Source organism: Pelodiscus sinensis, chromosome 1 (genome assembly GCF_049634645.1).
Source record: "Pelodiscus sinensis isolate JC-2024 chromosome 1, ASM4963464v1, whole genome shotgun sequence".
Lineage (NCBI taxonomy): Eukaryota > Metazoa > Chordata > Testudines > Trionychidae > Pelodiscus > Pelodiscus sinensis.
The window spans coordinates 41677060-41697544 of record NC_134711.1 but is presented as its reverse complement, the minus strand read 5'-3'; the positions used below and the strand labels follow the sequence as shown (position 1 = coordinate 41697544).

At 40.3% G+C, this 20485-nt stretch overlaps 1 protein-coding gene across 5 annotated transcripts in view; it reads right to left on the bottom strand.

The window, feature by feature from the left end:
- CADPS2 (calcium dependent secretion activator 2) overlaps positions 1–20485 on the bottom strand; it is a 514814-nt gene that overhangs the window by 63996 nt on the left and 430333 nt on the right. For 3 of the 5 annotated variants that reach the window (XM_075928806.1, XM_075928789.1, XM_075928797.1), the window contains exons 19-20: positions 4311–4452; positions 4062–4181 (exon numbers count right to left, since the gene is read on the bottom strand). In XM_075928806.1, the coding sequence (XP_075784921.1) occupies positions 4062–4181; positions 4311–4452 (262 nt within the window). The remainder of the gene's footprint in view (positions 1–4061; positions 4182–4310; positions 4453–20485) is intronic. The other 2 variants (XM_075928802.1, XM_006122581.4) reach the window with 1 other exon arrangement.

The following is a 20485-nucleotide window of genomic DNA, read 5'->3' as shown; positions in this document are numbered from 1 at the left end:
TGTGTTTACAGTGACTGAGAATCATCTATTACATATATAACTGGAAAATAATTTATAAATGGAACACTGGTATAACCAAAACAAGCCGTAAATTTAACTGAAAAGCTAGGTTCAAAACTTGTAGAAGCATAAAGATTCAAAATGGAAAGGAAATACAAATTAGGGTTAGAGTAACAAATTTAAATTAACAAGTAGAAAAACTCCCTTTCTGGCTAATTAAAAGGTTTTACCTCCCCTTCCCCCACATACTCTGTCCCAGCCCTCTCAACCTTTCAGTATGTTTTCCTTAGCTGAATCTGGCAATAATTCACAGTGCTCTGCACGTCTAGCCAAGGTGTCCTCTGAGTTAACTTCTCATGGGACCAATCAAGCAAAATACTGAATACTACACACAGCACTTTACTCTCTTAATATCTCCCCAACCTTAGCATGCAATGCCCCAAATGTACCATTAAATTAAAGGACCAGCAAAAACAACTGAAAACACAGTAATGATGTTCTTGTAGAAGTGTAATGATAGAGAAGAGTACACATTTAGTGTTCCCGGCCACACATTATAAGAAAAAAAACTTGTCAATGGAAATAGCAACAGAATATCTACAGTGATTTAATATAGCCTGTATCAAGTTTAATGGCATATTTAAAAGGTAATGCTCAAAAGAATGAGTGTAAATTATTACTCTCAGACAGGAATATAATTAATACCCCACTTCAGCAAAGCACTTAAAAACATGTTTAAATATAACAACATACTTAACCCTATTCTTATTCAGCTAAACATTTAGGCAAATGCTCAACTGCTTTGTTGAAATAAAGGGATGGACTTCATCATGTGATTCAGTGTTTTGCTGTATTGGGAACAACAGCTTTATTACCAGAATTTGGACATTAGCAATGTATGCCAGAATATTAAACTCTTGTCATTTCACAAAATGTCGACTAGATAGATGATTTGACATTCTGAGACAGTGTTTAAAAATAACTCAGTTAAATCATAGTTTCTGATGTGTCTCAGATCCTCACTGTATAATAAAAACTCCAGCACTGATAAAGATTTACTGTAAAAAATGGCTAAAATGGCCAGCGGTTATTATATAACTTTAAAGGAATTAATTGAAAATTGATCTGAATTCCACTGAATGCCTGTCATCTACAACTTTGAATGGAATTTCATTTCTGTATCAGCCATCAATGGGTTAGAAAAATAAGCATCTATCATTGGTTTCTCAAAGGCACACAAAAAGGACTTCACACCTCAGCTGATGTCCCAAGCAGGCAATACTTTTACTAGAATGTGCCACGATATCAGATGGCTAGGGGGGAAGGGAGGAAAGCTGGGGGTGGGAGGGGCAATGCCCCACCCACAAGAGGGAATACACATACAGATGCCACAGTGAAGAACAACATATTATTTACTATAATCTGCTCTCTCAAACATGATCTGAGTCACTTATCTTGAAAGTGAATATTCTAAATTAACTCATGCTCTTACAAAGAACAATGGCACAAAGGGTAGAAAGAACAGTAGCTGGCAGGCAGCTGTGCAGCCAGCCCTAGAAGCATACTGAAGTTGCTAAGCAAGATGTTTCAGTGAGCTTGTACAATGCCTGGTGGGCTGTTTGTTACTATTCCTTTCAGCAAAAAGGGCACTCTAGCAACTGCCTGCAAGTGCTTGGGAATGGCAGTACATGTACTAGCTGAATGCAGCACTTGACAACCCACACACCAAGTTTGCATGTTACACATGCTTTGCTGAGCACTCTTGTGCAGCACTGTGGCATCTGCCCTGTGATACTTTAAATGTGAGGATATTCCTTTATATTCTCTTCAAATAATTACACTCCAGTGCAGCCAATGGCAGAATTGGCCCTATGGTATTTGAACATCTTTCCTAATGCTCCTCCTCTCATTCATTTTTGTTACAATTATGCAAGAGTACACTTATAAATAAATAGATAAAATTACATTAAAAGAACATTATTAAGGTTGCAAAGTCAAACAATCAAAAATTAGGAAATGGCAGAATTAGGGTTTCTGGGCAAAGGCTTACAATGTGACTAAATTTGGATGGGTTTCCATGGAAATGTCAAAAGGCACTCCCTCACACCAGTTACAAATTACAAGTTCCTGCTCTACAGGCACTACCAATGCTTGAAGAAAAGAGTATTAGAATTTTTGTTAACACAAGCAAAATAATGTATCTGCCCCTACTCTCATTCTCAGAAATGGCTGAACCCTTTTGGCTGAAATTTTCTAAAGAAATAGCCTCATCAGACAACCAGCATAGAAAATTTCAGCTCAGTCAGTTAAAGCTGGCAAAAGTTATAAACAAATGAAGACAGAGTCTTATAATGGAAAGTGATGGGCAACACTACTAATAATACAGGTTGAACCTCCCAAAACCAGGACTCTCTGGTCTGGCAAGAGGACTGGCGGCGGGGAGCCCGAGACTGGAGCTCCAGTAGTGCAGTCAGGGCTGCTGCAGCAGTCCCAGTAGCAAGGCCAGAGCCAAGGACGTGGCAGCCCCGCAACCCGGCAGGAGGGTAGCTGGGGCCAGGAGCAGGGAGGGGCGGTGATCTGGGGGGCCGCTGGTAGGGAACCTCCCCTGGTCTGGCAAATTCCCTTGTTCAGGACTGGTCAGGCCCTGAGGTGTCAGACCAGAGAGATCCAACCTGTATTCTCAGCTCTGTCTATAATAATACCAGTCCTTAATATCAATAATTTTGGGAACCTACTATATATTTTCACATGGGAAAAACATTTGTGTGTAAAAACCTCCAGCTAGTCACCATGTATGTAAATTGTGAATTAAAATTCATTTTTACTGGGCAGCAGGGCTGTAAGTACAGATTATTAGAATACCACACTTAAGAACATGGGCTCTAATGAAAGCATAAAGTATGAAGGATACGGTTTAAGAAAGTAAACTTTCAAAAGACAGGAATAAGCAGGCAGGAAGAGTTCTGAAGGGCAAAACACCACTGAGTTGTGATTCAAAGTTGGAATAATGATTTATAAAGACACAAGTGTGCAGGTGCAAACTTGTAGTGTTACCATCAAAACAAAGACTGTAAAAGCCTAAGGATGAGGAGGAAAAAGATTGACAATTCTTTAGTGGAGCGAGAAAGAACAAATCCTATTACAGCTAATGAAGTGCCAAAAGTCTATAGACACATTACTCAATATACTTGGCTAGCTAACAAACACAGAACTTCACATGTGATGATAGATTTAGGCAGTTGCTTGTAAAAAAGTGTATGTTTTTCAAATATTAAATTATCTTTAGCATTAAAGGACTAAGTCAAAATGTTAGTTTTCAAAATGTAAAAATATTTCCATTTGTTGTTGTTTCTAGTGAACCCGCTCTTTTGGAAACTTATAATTGAAATGTTTCTATACACAACTATGTTCCTCAACTGTGCACACATGCATACTCAGACACAAACAGGTAGACATACTGAGCTTCGATAAGTTATTGTGGCATTGCTCAATTGGGGCATTGGCTACTGGCTCCATTAAAAATAAAAACAGAAACATTGTGGTGAAAAACCCCTCATAAAAACAAAATAATGGAAATCAAATTTGGGCCTCGTATTCTTAACAGTTCCATTTTAAGACTGAGAAATTAAATCAACAGGAATATTGCAAACAATTGTTAAAACTGCTTTCTGAACTATTTTGCACATGCCATGAACTAGTAACATTCATGCAAAGACACGAAGAGCTATTGCAGTTTATGAAAACATCGTCTAAGGACAAGTATTTCAATTTTTCTCTCCTGCTTATTGACTGAATTAGCAGCACAATTCTGACTGCTAACTGTACTACAACAAACCCTTGCCAAGTCAAACGGAAGGCGAGACATTAACTAACATTCTGCTGTATTTTTATGCACTAAAACTCATGATGCACTGACATTCCATGCTTGGCTCACAACTGAGAAATTATTATTTTCAACTACACAATCATAAGCACCATGCAATCCAAATGTAACTATACAGGACACCAGGTAGGCCATGCAGAACTGACATACAGTCACAACATTAGTGAAGAATACACACGTGGAATCATATAAAGAAGCCATCCAAGTTGGTGCAGAAAAGCTAGGTATCTGTGGAAGATTAAGAGGCAAACTTGGAACTTTCGGAAGAGCTACATTGGGAAGACTGTTGGTGATGCTCCTGTGAAAAAATAAACAATGTAGGAATACAATAAAAATAGAATTTAGAGGACAATAGAGCAAAAAAAAAAAAAAAAAACAGATTGGATATAAAGATATAGGTATGTTAAGACCACCTGTAAACACTTACTTGACAGGCTGCCAGGACTCTTGTTCAAGACCTCTATGAATAGACTGGGCAATGGATGATTCCATAAGATCAACATAGCGGACGACCAAGGGAACAAAAATCTCTTGCAAGTGCTTGTGAAACTTTCCATTGCACAAAAGTACTTTAAAAAACAAACAAAAAAACCAATTCTCAATTACTCAACAATCTGTGATACAATTTCATTAGCTATAGCAAAATCTGCTAAAAAGTTCTGGTACATAAATAGTTCTAAGAGCAGTGATGACATGACCCAACATGATTACCATGTCAGAGAAATACCCAAGGGCTTTTTTAAAGTTTAGACTAGTTATATTTCTCAGGAAGTATTATTTACATGAAGAAATTAACATAGTACTGACTGTTTATGCCAAGGCTAAAATTGCCCATTTACAGTCATTCTTGCTTTGTATCAATTTCTTCTACATTGTATGACTGTCTTGGCAAACAGAATGTTTGCATATTCTTGTATTATAAATAATTGAATACAATATGCATGTAGAGAATTAGGCCTCAGTTCAGCAAAGCACATAAGAATGTGCTTAACTTTCACTATCATGAAACTTAGGCATATATATATATTTTGCTGATTAGGAATGGATTTAAGATTGTGCTTAATGGATTTGCTGACTCTTGATTTAATAATTATATTTCCTTGATAGAATACTTGAATGCAAAGACAACAAATGAACAAAAATAAACCCTAGTAGTAATTAAATAATATTCTGTTATTTTTTATTTATATTACACTAAAGCTCAAAGGCTGTGATCAAGGTTGGTGTCAAATTTTACCAGGCCCCATGAATATATAGAAGTACACACAGCGTCTGCTACAAGGAGCATCCATTTCAAGACAAAAAGCAATAAGTGTGACAAACAATAGCAGGTGGCAGGAGAGCGAATGACTGTGATGATTAACATTATGGAGAAGACTAGTGAGACACATGCTAACAATGTGTTCCACTAGAAGATTCTGAATTTATAAAACAATCCTTATTCAAAGATCATAATCCTCTCCCGTGCTCCCTTAATATCCTTGCACACCAAGGTGATGTGTATTGTCTCACTGTTATTCTTACATTGTTTTATGTAAGTTTGTTTGCTTCTTCTATATAGACTACCCCCTTTCCATACAGGCTATCCCCAATGAGCCTACTATTTATGTCTGTTAGTTCCTTCTACAGATATGTATACTGTTACCCCAAAAATATTCTCACTGGAGACCACCCAGGGTTACACTAGTATGGGTTTATTTCCACTAAGTAGAACTAAAGAGGAGAAAGCAGCCACCAAAGGTTTAAGCTAAAGATAGAACTCTCTCTCTCTCTCTCTCTCTCTCTCTCTCTCTCTCTCTCACACACACACACACACACACACACACGTAAGCAAGCACATACCCCTCCATTCATTCACACCCATTCATACCCCTCCATTCATTCACTCATTCACACACTTACACAGACATATGGGTTGCAGAAGGAGCCAAGGCATGTGGATCCTGGAGGGTCTGTCTGTTCATCATGGCTGGGGAAGCTGGTCAGGAGGAAAGACACTGGAGAGGAGCTTCTCAGGATCAGTGGAAGGAAAAATAGAGAGTCTCACATGTGCTCCTTCTCTTTATATAGTCTCTGAATGGCTCCTGTGATTCATTCACCTTGTCACCAGGGAGCATGCCCAAACTTCCCTTTATCCAGCAGGGAGCATGCCCATACTGTGATGACTCATTGCCATGTGGTCCATTGTTCCAATCCTTCTTCAAACATACTCACACTCTCTCTCCATTCACTCAGGGGAGAATGCAACTTAGGGAAAGTTACAAGCAAGGTGACTGCATGGTACAAAGATTACTAAATTGCAGTTTACAGTAAATTTGAGAGTTACACAGATTACAAAGATTGACAAAGATCACAATAAATTGCAGTTTAAAGCCTTAGACCTTACAGTTTGGTGTAGCTTTAGAAAATCCATGTATATAAATCTAGTGAGCTTAGGCGGAGGCTTTTTTATGCAACAAATACTGCCAATAATAACAACATGCATATAACATATGGAAAAAATCCCTACAACTCCCTCCAGGTTTGGGTCCCTACCATTGGTTTATACTTCTCCCTGTCCTAGGGCAGGGGACCCAAAGGTATGCTCACTTGCTCTACACTGCCCACGGAGACAGGTGTGTTCCTGAAGGCGGTATGGGGCGAAATGGAAAAAATACACGATCAGTTATGGTGTTCTATGGATTGGGTGTAAGAACATGATGTCCATTGCTCGCCACAATATCCACTGACCCTATCCCCATTCCCTACTGTCAATCTCCAAATCCCATAAAACAGCTCACCTAGACCCTAATCCTGAAAAACTTACACATTTGCTAAAATCTTTGCAAGGTCAGGGCCAATCTGGAACTACTGTCCTTGCAAGCTGTGTCTACACAATCCTTTGAAGCCCATGAGTGCAAGCCTGGAAGGGCTCATGTTAGCACTCTAGAAATAGCTGTGTAGACAATGCTGAAGTTGGAGTTAGAGCTGGAGTTGTCTGTCAGAAGCGCTATTCTCCTGAGTGTTGCAAGCACAGGATGCACAATCCTCTGGTGTTTGCAGAGCCGCAAGGAAAATTGCATCAGTGGGGAACACAACAGTTTCATTGAGGACAGACTGCTGTAAGACACACTGAAAACCAATTCCAGGTTTTTGGTGTCACTCACAAAGCAGCTGCAAATGGTGGAGAATAACTTCTGAGCTTCAGTGCAGTGATACTAGAGTGAGAGAAGCAAATGGTGATTGCACCGTGGAAAACAAAGCCAGATTGCTACTGGTGATCTGGAAATCATTTTGGGGGTTGCTATCATTCAAATGTGCAAAGACATTAATTGTGACTTAAATAGGCAAGACACAGTAGATGGAGCTGCTGCAGTGTGGTTCCTGAACTTCCATGGAGTTATAGTTAGCACACATATCTCTATTTTGGGATGCATCAGGGCTCAGAGCTCAGGGCTTTAGCTCTGCAGAGGGCAGTGGGGCTGTGAGCTTTAGCAAAGATGGGAAACAATGAACAACATCTGTGGATGCAGCTATATAAACAGATATCTGCTGATTTGCAGGACTCTAGTGCTCTGTGTTGCATAATATCTATGAGGCAAAGTGGGAAAAGTTGCTGTGGGGGTGAAGGGCAGAGGCGTAGCTGCTCTTTTCTGACTTTGAACAGACACAAAGGCTATTAGAAGAGCTCACTGTGGAATTATCTGGCCGAGGGAGGCCTTGAGAGCATTTTAACAGCCTGCCATTACAAGATATTGTGGTTGGCTCTGCTCTAGATGGCCTGCAGTTCTGCAGCATGTTACAAATTGTATGGTGCTTGATACCCATCTATGAATACAAAACTGTCAATGCACTTCTTGCTGAACATTGATTATTATACTGTATTTATTACTGATCCAATGAGCTGTTACACTGTACAGTACAAGTAAGTGGATGCATTCAGTACTTCAAGGTGGTCTGTAGCATATGTTATTGTGAACTAATAAAGAACTATTATTATTATAATAAAGAACACACACTAGAATTTTATTGAGTAACAAAATCCGTGAGAAAAGAGTCTGTGCATTTTTCATGCAAACACACCTAAAACTTAAATTAACAGAACAGAATGTGATGTCCTGTCCCTTTAAATGTTTGAGCACTCCTCCTGCCTCAGAGCAACGCCTCACTTTCATCTTAGTTTCACTTTTGCTTGAGAGAACAATAGTTTCAATGGCCATGAGCTGTGGAGCCCCTCTGTCTGTATCTCCTTCTCTTCTGGGTCCACATGCACTGTTTTGTGGTAAACGATTTCTGCCCCATGGGAATCCCGGCACTGCCTGTGCTCTACTAAGAAGGAACAGAAAGCAAATAATATTATAAGAAGTTGGGGAGAGTTCACTTAGGGGTACAGTGTGGCAGGGTTTTTTTGCTGCTGTGACATCATGAACCAATCAAAGAAGGGGAATTCACAGTAAAGACAGAAAAAAGGAATAGGTTGCTGCCTGGAGCTCCTGCAAACTGAGCACTGAGAGGGAAGTAAGCAGCCATATTGGCTGAGCATGTGCAAGCTGGCAAACAGGTTAGGCTGCACTGTAGGTGTATACCCAGCAGAGGGAGCCCAAGTTCATATATGAATTTCTGCAGTGTTGGCATACAGCCAGAAGTAGCAGATAGTAGAAAAAAAGAAACCCAGTTTTCCTGTGGAAGAGGAGATGTCCAGGAGGTGGAAAAACCAACTGGTGTGCAAGGAAATGGCAACTTTTGTGGGCAATTCGGTTGATTTGGAATCATGGGTGAACATTTTGAGAAATTTATAATCTGCAATAACATTCCAGAGGGACAACGAGTTTCAACCTTGCTGAGAGTGATGGGTCTGAAGGCATTCAAGCTCCTGCATGTCCTCCTGTCTCCATCTCTGTGTGGAATTGCCACATACTCCACAATCACTGCACCAGAGAAGGAACGTTAATGATAACAGAAGAATGTGAGTTCCATCAGCAACATCAGGGAAACTAAGAATCAGTAGGAGTTTATTGCTCCTCGAGGAAGCTGTCAAAGAGCACTGTCAGTTTAGACAAACATTAAATGATGTACCCCATGACCAATTTGTCTCTGGATTATGCAACATCAAGCTCCAGAAGAAGTTATTGACTGTATGACCTTTTACCTTCAAGAAGGCTGTTGAAATATCTAGAGAATTGGTGCCCAATGGCAGGAGTCAACAACTACAACATCGAGTGGCATGAGACCATGCCTGTATTGCCCAGTGGCAAGAATCAGTAGCTGTGTCACCAAGTGATGAGAGTCAATAGCTACATTGCCTAGAAGCTAGAGTCAGTTCTGTATCACTCTGTGGTGAGAGTCCACAATTGTGTTGCCCAGCGGTGAGAATAGTCACATTGCTTTGCGGCTGTGTGAGTAGCTGTATTGCCTAGTGGCAAGAATCATCAGTTGTATGGCAAGAGTCAATTGCCATATCACACAGCAGTGAGTCAATAGCCATATCATCTTGTGACTGGAGTCAATAGCTACATTGCGTAACAGATGAAGTAAATAGCCGTATTATCTATCCGTTGAAGTTGCCCTTTGGCAAGAATCAAAAGGTGTGTCACCGAGGTGTCAGTCAATAGCTACGTCTCCTACCTGCTGGAGCTGATGGTTGTATCATCCAGTGGCAAGAGTCAGTAGTTTGAAGTATTAGAACCCGGGCCCTCCCTGCTCTACTGGATTCCAACCCAAAGCTCAATGAAACATGTGACATAAGGGGAGGGCATCCCATACCTGCTGCCTGGGCCTCTTCCTACACCGGCTTCAGTTTCTCTCCCTGTGCCAGTGGTTTGTTTCTGGACTCCTGGAATCCTTTTTGGTCACAGTGTGGAAGGTCTTCCTCTTTCAGTCAGGGCTAGTCATTGCTATTGAAAGGTCAGTGGTGGCTTGCTAGTAGGGTCTGATCTCAGCTTTTTGGGACCCCAGCAACTTCTCAGCAGGAGCCTGCACTACATGACTGTTCTCCTACATGGTCTACCCAGATTGAGCCAAGCTTCTCTATTTTGAGCTCAGTCTCCATTGTGAGCATGCCCAGCAGGGGATGTCTGGGACATGGCTTTCTAGCCGAGAGCTACTCCTTAACCCTTACTCCACAGTCTGGGACTTGTATGCCCTATCAAATGAAGTAACAGATGCAAAGGAGACTCCAGAGAAAAATTTAGCATGATCTGAATTCATTTTATAAGACAATGAGACAGAGAAACATGGGAATGTAAGGAATTTCAAGGTGGCCATTGTGTTCAAATTATATGTTGAGAAGAGCTGCTGGGCATATCAGGTCATCTGCAGACTGTTCCAGAAGAAAGGACATACTGTTGTGACCTGCCAAACAGCTCAACAACTAGCAACACAAAATAATATATCCAAGATGACACCCGTGAAGACTGAACCTAAGAAAAAGATGGAAGTCCGGAATAAGTAACGTGGAAAGTTAAAAGCTCAATTGATACTGATCAATACTTAACACTACACTTATTTTGAGAAGCCCGAGTGAAAGATGAAATGTGGGTTACACTGTTGATTGAAGGAAGCTTCCAAAAATTCTGGGCAGACAAGTCAAAGTTTTTGAAACAGAGCTTTGACAGATGAGCAACATGGCAGTGAAACTCACTGTTATGTCGGACAGAGAGCCACAATATTGCAAGTCCACAGTTGTGCCTTACACTCTAAAGCCTCTAGTAGAAGCTGATTTGGATGATTTAGTGAACTCTCAGTCTTTGTCACTGGTTTCACACAGGGAGTGGACTATTCCCATCATACCAGTGATCAAGGACGGGAGGCTCAGTCCAAATTTGTAGCAATTTCATCAAAGTGATGCTGAATTTAGTTTTACATGCAGACAGTATCTACTCTCTCACATTGAAGGTTTATTTATTTCAGTAAAATGGATTGGACATTGACCCAGAAACTTGCAAATCTCTCAGTTAACATGCAAAATGGCTTATTCTTTTATAATGGGGTTGTCTTTAAGTGTCTCTTTGACACTGGTCCTTTTCAGAAAGTCATGGATGAGAACCTGATGGCACTGAATGCAGTTCAGTGCTATTTGAATGACAACCATGTTTCAGAAAACGACCAAGAGGGTCATCTTTGAAATGTGGATGCTGTTTTGCAATATTTAAAAGATCAAGGATTGTAAATCTGTCAAGACAAATGTGAATTTTTCAGACCTTCAGCTGAGTATCTTGAACATGTAATTGACATGCTTAAGGAAACTGTCAGTGAAATAAAAGGTCATTCTTGAAGTGCCACTGCCAGAGAATGTGTCAGTTGGTTCATTCTTAGGACTGCCTAACTACTCTCACATATTTTTGCCTCATCTGGCAACATTATTGGCACCTTGACATGAATTGTTACAAAGAAATAATGGAAATGATCTAGGGAGTGCAATTGTGCATTTAAGGAAGCAGAGACACTGTTGACATCAGCTGAAGGTTCTTGTGTGATTTGATGCTTTGCAATTGGGATGTGATGCTTCATAACATGTGGGTGCATTTCCTTCCCCACATTTTGCCTTATGGCATGCGGAAACCAACTGCCTCTGCATCACAAACAGTCACTACTCCTAAGAGGAACTATGTGCAGAAGTGGGAAGCTCTTAGCATTATCTTCAGAATTCAGAAGTTCCGTATCTACCTTTATGATAGACATTTTATCTTGCTGATTGCTCATCACCCATTGCTTTCAATTTTTGGACTGAAACATGGAATTCTATCATTAATTGCTGCTCATATGTCAGTGTTGCATATGAGCAGCAGCTACTGACAGAATTCAGGTCATACCTATAGTATTCAATTCCATAAGGAATGCAGCATGGGAATGCTGATGAGCTGTCATGCCTGAGCTCCCTGAAGAAACTTCAGATAAAATGTTCTATCTATATTTGATAAACAGGTAATCCATCACTAGTACAGTCATCAGAAAAATAGCTAAGGATGGTGTACCCTGTTTTGTGATGGGAATAGTACCATACAGTACAGTGCTGGATCACAAAAATCTCCAGTTTATACAGTTTGTGTCATATCAATGTGAATTATCTGTAAATCACAGTCACATCTTATTGGACATCTGAGTGACTGTTTCAAAATCACTTCAATCTTAGCCTTTGGAAGAACTTCATGATGGTCATTTTGGTATTGTACTGATGAAGGCCATATGTCTGGTGGTAAAGGACTGAGAAAAGTACTGACAAAATGTACTACATGTCTCTAAATTTAGTGTGATCATGGCCCAGTTAATTTACACCTTTGGTCCTGGCCTCCTTAGGTATGTATTTATGTGGACTCTGTGAGACCATTAGGGTTATATGATTTTGATTGTAGTCAAATCTCATTCAAAATGGCCAGAAGTTTTCAGAATGACTTCTATAGCTGCAAAGTACCTTGGACATTTTTGTGCCTTGTTTAGCTAGTTTGGTTTACGGATACAGTTGCTGAGAGACAATGCACCTTAATTCTCTTAAGAATTTCAGAGGTTGCTTCAAATGGAATTCAGCAGCCTTCTTCCACATATACCTTTTGCACACTGGAGTGCACTGGCACCTTGCACTTCCACAAATGAACTGTTCATGGCTGTTCAGGTTCTTAGAGAGAGGGATGAGCAGGGATGGAGTGTGAATCGGCAGATACATGGCTTTCCAAAAGTGCTGTGAGGGATGGGGTGAAGTTAGAAGTGTGGGGCTCTGGTGCCCCAGGAGAGCATGAAAAGTAGCTGTGTGTCTGACTTATAAGTTGTTCAGTTAGTGAGTTGCTATTCCAGGGCAGACTTATTCTTTGCAACTTGAGAGTCTGTAGCAGTTCATCCACAACTTTTAGTTAGTTTATATAGTGCTTTATATTATTCACGCAAGTGATAATGAATACACATTTGGGAAGTTTTTTAAAGTAAGGTGGAGGAAAGAGATGTCCTGTTACTTTTCAGGTTTTATGCACTTCTCTCTAGTTTGAAGCCTCACTTCCATGTTAATTTCAGTTTTGCTGCAAGAACAATAAAAAGTTTCCTTGGCAACTTGCTGTGCTGAAATGTGTCTGTATCTTCTTCTCTTCTGGTCCACAAGAAACAAAAAATATAAGGGGAAAGAACATTCATGTCCATTTTGGCTATATACATAGGCTGCGTCTAGATTGGCATGATTTTCCAGAAATGCTTTTAACGGAAAAGTTTTCTGTTAAAAGCATTTTCAGAACAGAGTGTCTAGATTGGCACGGACGCTTTTCCACAAAAGCACTTTTTGCGGAAAAGCGGCTGTGCCAATCTAGATGTGCTTTTCTGCAAAAAAGCCCCAATTGCCATTTTCGCGATCGGGGCTTTTTTGCGGAAAACAAATCTGAGCTGTCTACATTGGCCCTTTTGCGCAAAAGGGACTTTTGCCTGAACGGGAGCAGAATAGTATTTCCGCAAGAAGCACTGATTTCTTACAGTAGGAAGTCAGTGCTTTTGCGGAAATTCAAGCGGCCAGTGTAGACAGCTGGCAAGTTTTTCCGGAAAAGCGGCTGATTTTCTGGAAAAACTGGCCAGTCTAGACACAGCCCTAGTAATCGTAGTTCTCACAGTAGCTATCGCAGGTCAATATATGTGAAGCTATGATTGTCCTTATTTATCCCTGGGCGTGGAGTGGTAGGTATGAAGATGAGGTGCCTGACGCCATGTGAAATGTTGAGGGACCAGGTGCAGTGGGGTGCTGTAATGGAGTTCTCCATGGACTGCAAAGGGAGGCTAGCCCAGGATTATCACTCTGTAGGTCTACAAGAACCTGAAATTTGCTGCTGGGGAAGCCATATCACATCCTGGTGTATCCCTCCCCTTTTTCTGCTGAGATTCCTGGGCCTTCCTCCTGTCCACTTTCCTTTTCCATTTAGACTCAAATACACAGGTTCTCTACTCATGGTTCAGTGCAGCACTAGTTTGCAGGACCTTGCTGAACATGTCATCCTGAGTTCTTGTCCTCTCATCATCTGACTCAGGCAATCCATGGGTGTGGAGGAGGAACAGGTTGCAACAGCAGCAGCTATAGATAAAACAAACAGAGGCACCACTGCCAACATAGCCACAGAGAAGTGCAAAAGTTAAGATTCAGAAGTCCTTCTCCTAGCAACTCAACTTATTGACACTTCTGCATGGTGTGCTTGTGCATGGCACCACCCACAGCACCAGCCTAGTGAGTTTGGCCCATCAGTTGAGAGTGAAATGAGGGAATTGCTCAGTTGCATGCAACTATGCATGTTGGGCAATGGCATTACATATTAACATGATTTTCCACAGATGATGATTTTAACCAATATCTTATTCCTAAAGGTAATAAAGGCATGGAGAGCACAGAGGCTGATGGTGTCCGGTAGCTCGCTGGGTTCATGTACTACTAGCCCATTTATTGCAAGGGTACCCAGTCTGCTGAAGTTATTGCAGACTGGCACATGGAAAAGTCTGAGCACAGAGGAAGAAATAAGGTTGCCAAATCTAGAAATCTTCGGGAAAGGATTGTAGCACATCTTCATGGAAATTTCAGTGAGATTTCTCAGGAGGAGTCAAGAGACATCCTTATTTACACAAACTGCTCAACATGGCCACCTCCCCACCCCCACCTAACTCTTTGGGGATATGAAAAGCAGATCACCTCTCTCACTCTTTGTTGTACTGCTATCTTGGTTGGGGTGCTTAAAGGGTCCAAGCTAAGTATAGCTTACAGCTCTTTGTAAAAGTGGCAGTTCTGGGGCTCAGCACCTGATTGACTGTTGGCCTCCCTGGCCTTCCCATATGCCTGCTGTAGTTCCTGTGCTTTCAGAAAGCACAGCTGTTGATTCCCAGCTTTGTCCTTCTCCTGCATCCCCCGTGTAATCTGCTCACTGATGTCCACACTTCTACTGCTGGTCCATAGCTGTGCCTGCACAGCCTCATCTCCCTAGAAGCCCAAGAGATCCAATGTCTCCTGTCTATTCCATGCCAGTGTGCATCTGGAGCACATAGTCAGCTGGACAGTTGCACACAACAATGTAGAGCTGGGGAGAAGGCTTTTGGCACTCAGGACCTCTACCTAGCCAAGTTCACAACTGTGACCAGAAAGCAGCTTTAGGCATTGTGAGACAGCTGCTGGAGGACTGCTAGAGTCAACATAGGTAATGCAGGGTATACGTTGGCTTTGTGTCTACCTCAGTATATCGATGCTTGTTGTGGAGATGGTGCCTTAGTTCGTTGTCTTTAAAATGGGGATACATTGCACTGCTCTATCTTCCAGGGGATTGTGCGTCACTGTGAGATCTACTAATGAAAAGTGCTACATAACAATTAGGCATTATCATCATCCCCATTCCAAATACCACCATTGTTCATTCCCTCTGGAGGATGTTGGGGCTTTCTTAAAGGAACACTCCTCTTGGGAAATCCATTGGCAGAGTTCAGCATGGTAGCTCTGGGACAGGTAGGTGATACATCCTCCTATGCAGCAGTCCCCCTTTCCCATCGCTGCCGGCAGCATTAGGGGGGGTACTGTTGCTGGACACAATATTTTTGTTTCAAAGGTAAGAACAGGAAAACAAAAATTATTTTCTTTAAAAAGACAGATGCAATTAATCACCTCCTTACTGAGCTGAACGAAGTATTATTCTAAGTGCTAGTAATTTTTAATTAGCTTCAGCAGAATTATTTTTATATTGGGTACCAAATCTGATACCCATTTTAGAATCACTTAAAAGCAGAATGTAACCTTTTTTTGTATTTATATTTTTTAAAAATCAGCATAGCTGTGAGCCATAATAGTACAGAAGGGATTATAAACCAACCTAAGGGTACACAATATATACAAATAGAATGCTCCAAGATAAAGGATTACTACAACAAAAAATTGATCATCAGTTGCCTGAGACATAAAAGTTGTATGGTTCAAAATATCTACCAGAATGATTTTCAAGGAGTAAGTATCGAGCAGAGACAATCCCAACACCGTTGAGAGCTTTAAAAATAACAACAGTGCCAGTTTTAAATCAACATGCCACTGGATAGGCTGTCAATGCAGACAATGCAAGGCTGGCATAATATAATCACAGTTGCTAGTGTGGGTGAGCAAGCATGCTAGTCCTTTCTGAACAAGCTGTAGAGATGCCCTGCTGCATGCTCTGCTCAGAGGGAATTACAAGAATCAAGCCTCATAGGCAGGAGGACATGTGTTACTATTGAAAGGCTGGAATGGATTAGAAAGGGCAAAGAAAACACAAAGTGTGCAACTGAAAGAAAAAATCGTATCAGGCCAATACTTAGCTTGGCAGGGAAAAAGCAACTCTGTAAAATGAAGCCAAGATTCTTAACTTGACTCCACCTCCAAACAAATCCTATGAGTGAGAACATGAAAAAGAGTGAGCTTTCTCATGCTGTTAACCCAGCAGCTCCTAGGTATGAGTGAAACCATGGAGGGCAGTAACAGATACACTGGCAATTTCTCTCAAATGCCCAAGTACCAATGCATGCATGGCCTGTTGTATCAAAAGCTGTTGAGAGTTACAGCACGACCAAATGGATTGATCTATTTAAAATGAGCATTGTTATCCAAATAAGCAACGGTGCTTATATCTGTTTGGAAGATAATTTGCAATAAAATTCTGACGTGCTCTCTCTTTACTCAATAGAGCTGGCAATACACGGCCGAAAATCACATGCTGATTCTAAGTTACCTTGTCCACTTTAAGTAAATAGGACTCATTCCTGAAGGGATTTGATTTGTCAAAAGAGCTTAAGATGAGGAAACTTCCTTGAGTCCACTCCCCTGCCCTCACAGCAGGACCAAGCACCATTCCTGACAGATTTGCCCCAGATCCCTAAATGGCCCTCTCAAAGAGTGAACTCACACCCATGAGTTTAGAAGGCCAATGCTCAAACCACTGAGCTGTCCCTTCCCCTTTGTCCAATCAAAGAGTAATCCTAGCACTTATCTTCAAGTCCTTTTCCTTTCTGTAGCCTATTCACCCATCCAACATCCTCTGTTCACAAAGCCATTCTACATTCACACAGCACAACACAAAGTAGTGGTAATACATGTATTATTCAAAAACTGAATTTGGGAGCTGGAAAATCCTATGGAAGATCCAAGAAAAACTGGAATTAAAGCTATAAACTACTCCTACCTCTCTGAAATATTCAAAATATAGTAAAATATAACCTGTGATCACAAGACCAGTTTCAAATAGCATTAGCTATTGCAATGTGAACAATGCTGCAGCACAGAAATCATGCTTTTCCTCCAGAAGAGAGGAAACAGACTACATTGCTCATGCAGGTAAAGAATTACTGATTCTGCTCTCAAAATAGTGGAAATCAGAAGTAACTCTAAAGTCAGTGGAGTCAAACTGTCCTCTGAAGAAAAGGGACAAGAAAATTGCATGAGTTTCATAAACTGAACACATACCCTGCACACATGCATAAAGGAAGGGTTTCTGCAGAATTGAAAGGAAGAATGGTGCAATTTTATGTCAACCTCTCCCTCTCTCAGATATCTGTCCCATATTTGCAAGATTGTCTAAAATTACCCTGCCACCTCATTGGATTCTCTAAGAATGAATCCGCCGTCCCTGCTAGTATATATGCTCTCTTATTCTATGTTATTGTAAACTGATAATAATTTAATATTATATTGTATTTTTACTGAACAGTATTAAAAATACGTAGGGTTCAGGGGGTGCTGAAACATTTATATAATGGGGGTGCTTAGAGCCATTGAATCAAACTCTAAATCCCATATATAATAGAAATCACTTCAAGCTAGAGAATGCAGAAGCACCCCTTGTTCCACACCTATAATAGGGTTCAACAAGAAAATGACCTTGGGGATCAGTGTTCTATGTGTAGCTATTGAAAATGGTCCAGTAAATTGGAAAGAAGACAGACAGTTTATATTGCATTTTTAGTCATTTTCCATGTAGAATGCTATTTTTCCAACCCTTTAAATGGATAAGCTGTTATTCATGCATTGGCATAATCTGCAAGAGTATGTTCTCATGTACAAAGGAACATAACCATAATTTTTGTACATACGTTAATGGAAACAGATTTCAAATTTGATCTACAAATATTTTAAGGACTAAGAAACTTTTCAAATTCTCTTACCCTGTGCTAATGAAATGATAATGCATATTTAAAAGATTAAGCAAAACAAAAGGCTCACCCCAGAATTCTCATGCATCTAAAATGCTTACTCAGTCAGTATAAGTTCTGGGTACCCAAGTAACGTTTTTGCCTGAAATTTCCTACAGAACTATTTAATCAAACGATCAATATTAAATTTTAATAACCTAAATATGCAACTCTGAACATAAAGGAAGGTTGTGGTAATATAGCTATGGGCCAAAATTCCTAAAACTTTATAGTCAGGATAGATTTCTAGCAAAACAACTGGGATTTTTTTCAGTTGTAAGAACTCTAGGATTTGATCCTAATAACTGTAAAATTCAAGTCAGCAAACTCATATGGCAATGGGCAGTTAGTAGGCTTCAAGTAATTGTTTCACTTGACTGAAAACTAGCACTTCATACATCACATTCTGTTTCAAGAGAGACAAATGATCAGTAGCAACAACAATGACTTTTTCAAGGAGATCATTGTTTCAGTTAGGCATTGTGCTGGTCAGTGAATCACAAATATAATTTAGCTCTGCATACATATACTGTAGCAAATGTACAACTTGTCAGTTTAGATTTTCAATATCTAAGGCCACTGACAGATTTCTGAATCTGCTTGTCCATTTCTACCAAAGCTGGACAACTACTTCATTGTTATAAGTATTAAATACCAAAATAACTGTTCACATCAATGCCAGTCTAGTCTTTTGGGGTTTTTGTGTGTGGAAATTCTGTTTTTAACTTCTTGCATTTTTATATAATTCTTTCATAGTATTATTAAAGTATTATTTTCTTCCTCTTTTGTTCTGTTAGCCTCTGTTAATGCAGATTCCATGTTCAACTTTTAATAACTGACAATGGTGCATACAAAATTACATCTACCACACATTTCTCATGAGGTTTTTCCCCCCTTAACAAAGATGGCCACTACTGTTCTCTCGGAGATAGAAGGTGACTTTGTTGTAAATTTTACAAGTGTAAAGTAAACAAATAAAAGAAATCTCTCCTTCCTTCTTGCTCATCTCTCAAATGAAGACTTTTCACCTACATAACCATCCCTTGCTCCCTCCCTCTGTTATATGTGGGAAGAGCTGCTCTACCTCCTTATCTACAGAAACATCAGAGACTCCTACTACTGGTCCATATTCCTTGTCCTGCCAGCTCCACTGACCATGCTCTCCCCAGTTGTATCTGGCAAGACTCATGCAGTTACCACCTGATGTACTGGTTCCTTCCAGTAATGGTAAATGGGGTATTCTGGACGACACTCCAAACAGTCAAGGCTCTAGTGAAAGGAAGTTGATGGGAGATAGAACGTGCTCCTTCAAAAAAAATCCTATCCTATCCTCATCTTTCAGAAGAAAAAAGCAGTCACTCTCTCTGGCCAAGTACCCAGAACTGCAAGGCAATGAAGAACTTTCACTTGGGTTAAACACTAGAGAATTAGCAGGTTTCCTAAGGTTAACACTTAAGTAGAGTTTTAGGGCAAAAGCAAAGCTTATAGTGTACTAAAAATAATTTACATTTGGAAAACAAAACCCAAGCAAATATCAGAAGTTCTGGGGCACACTGAGAAGACTTGAAGGAGTGTGAGATCAATGGTAGATTTTAACTGACAAATATTCTGCAGCAATCGGGTTATAATATGTAACTGCACGTGATGGATATTTTTTCAAATAAATGATTCTGTTGTACATGATCTATGTGGTTGGTGTAGGAATTGATCTAGAACAGTCTGAGGACTGTTTTAACCTGAGACCACTTCAAGTTGTATTTAGATATAGGCACCATATAAAATTAGGTTTAAAGATCAAACTTTTTTATTCATAATGCCTCTATTTAAAAAAATCCACCTGACTTAAAAATGATGGAACTGATTTGTCTCACACACAAAGACATTACATGCCAAGTTCCCATACAGCCCAAGTATTTTGTGATGCATATGACAGGGCCTTATGAACATGGGCTTGCAGTAGAAATGCTGACACAACCTCAGCTATACCAGAATATTCACATCAATAAAAATCTATATGTAAATCCATGCTTTCTTACAGATGCCTATATGCCAGTCTCCATTCCACTCTCAATCACATCATAGTTATGTATTGTCAATGCCTTTGTTTTAAAAATGGCACATAGCCTGAGGCTTGAGTGTGAACTTTTCATGTCTCTCCATATGGTGTAGTAAGAATGTTCTAGCATTCTTCCTTTAACCAACAACATCCATTATGACAGCATGCATCAGGAAACAAGCCCTCAGTGTGTGGCCTTTTCTACATTGGCTGCAGTCATATCGCCCACTGGAGCTGTAAGGTTTATTCAGAACAGCTTTATAGCCATTTTCACTGAGCAGCACTTTATGGAGAGCACTTACTTGCCTAGAGACCACATGTGTTAACCACTCAGCTTTCCTACTTTCCACTAATCTGGGAAAGTGCCTGTGTCAGCAAATAATGTAGCAACAAAGTCAGGCAACAATACTTTGAATGATACC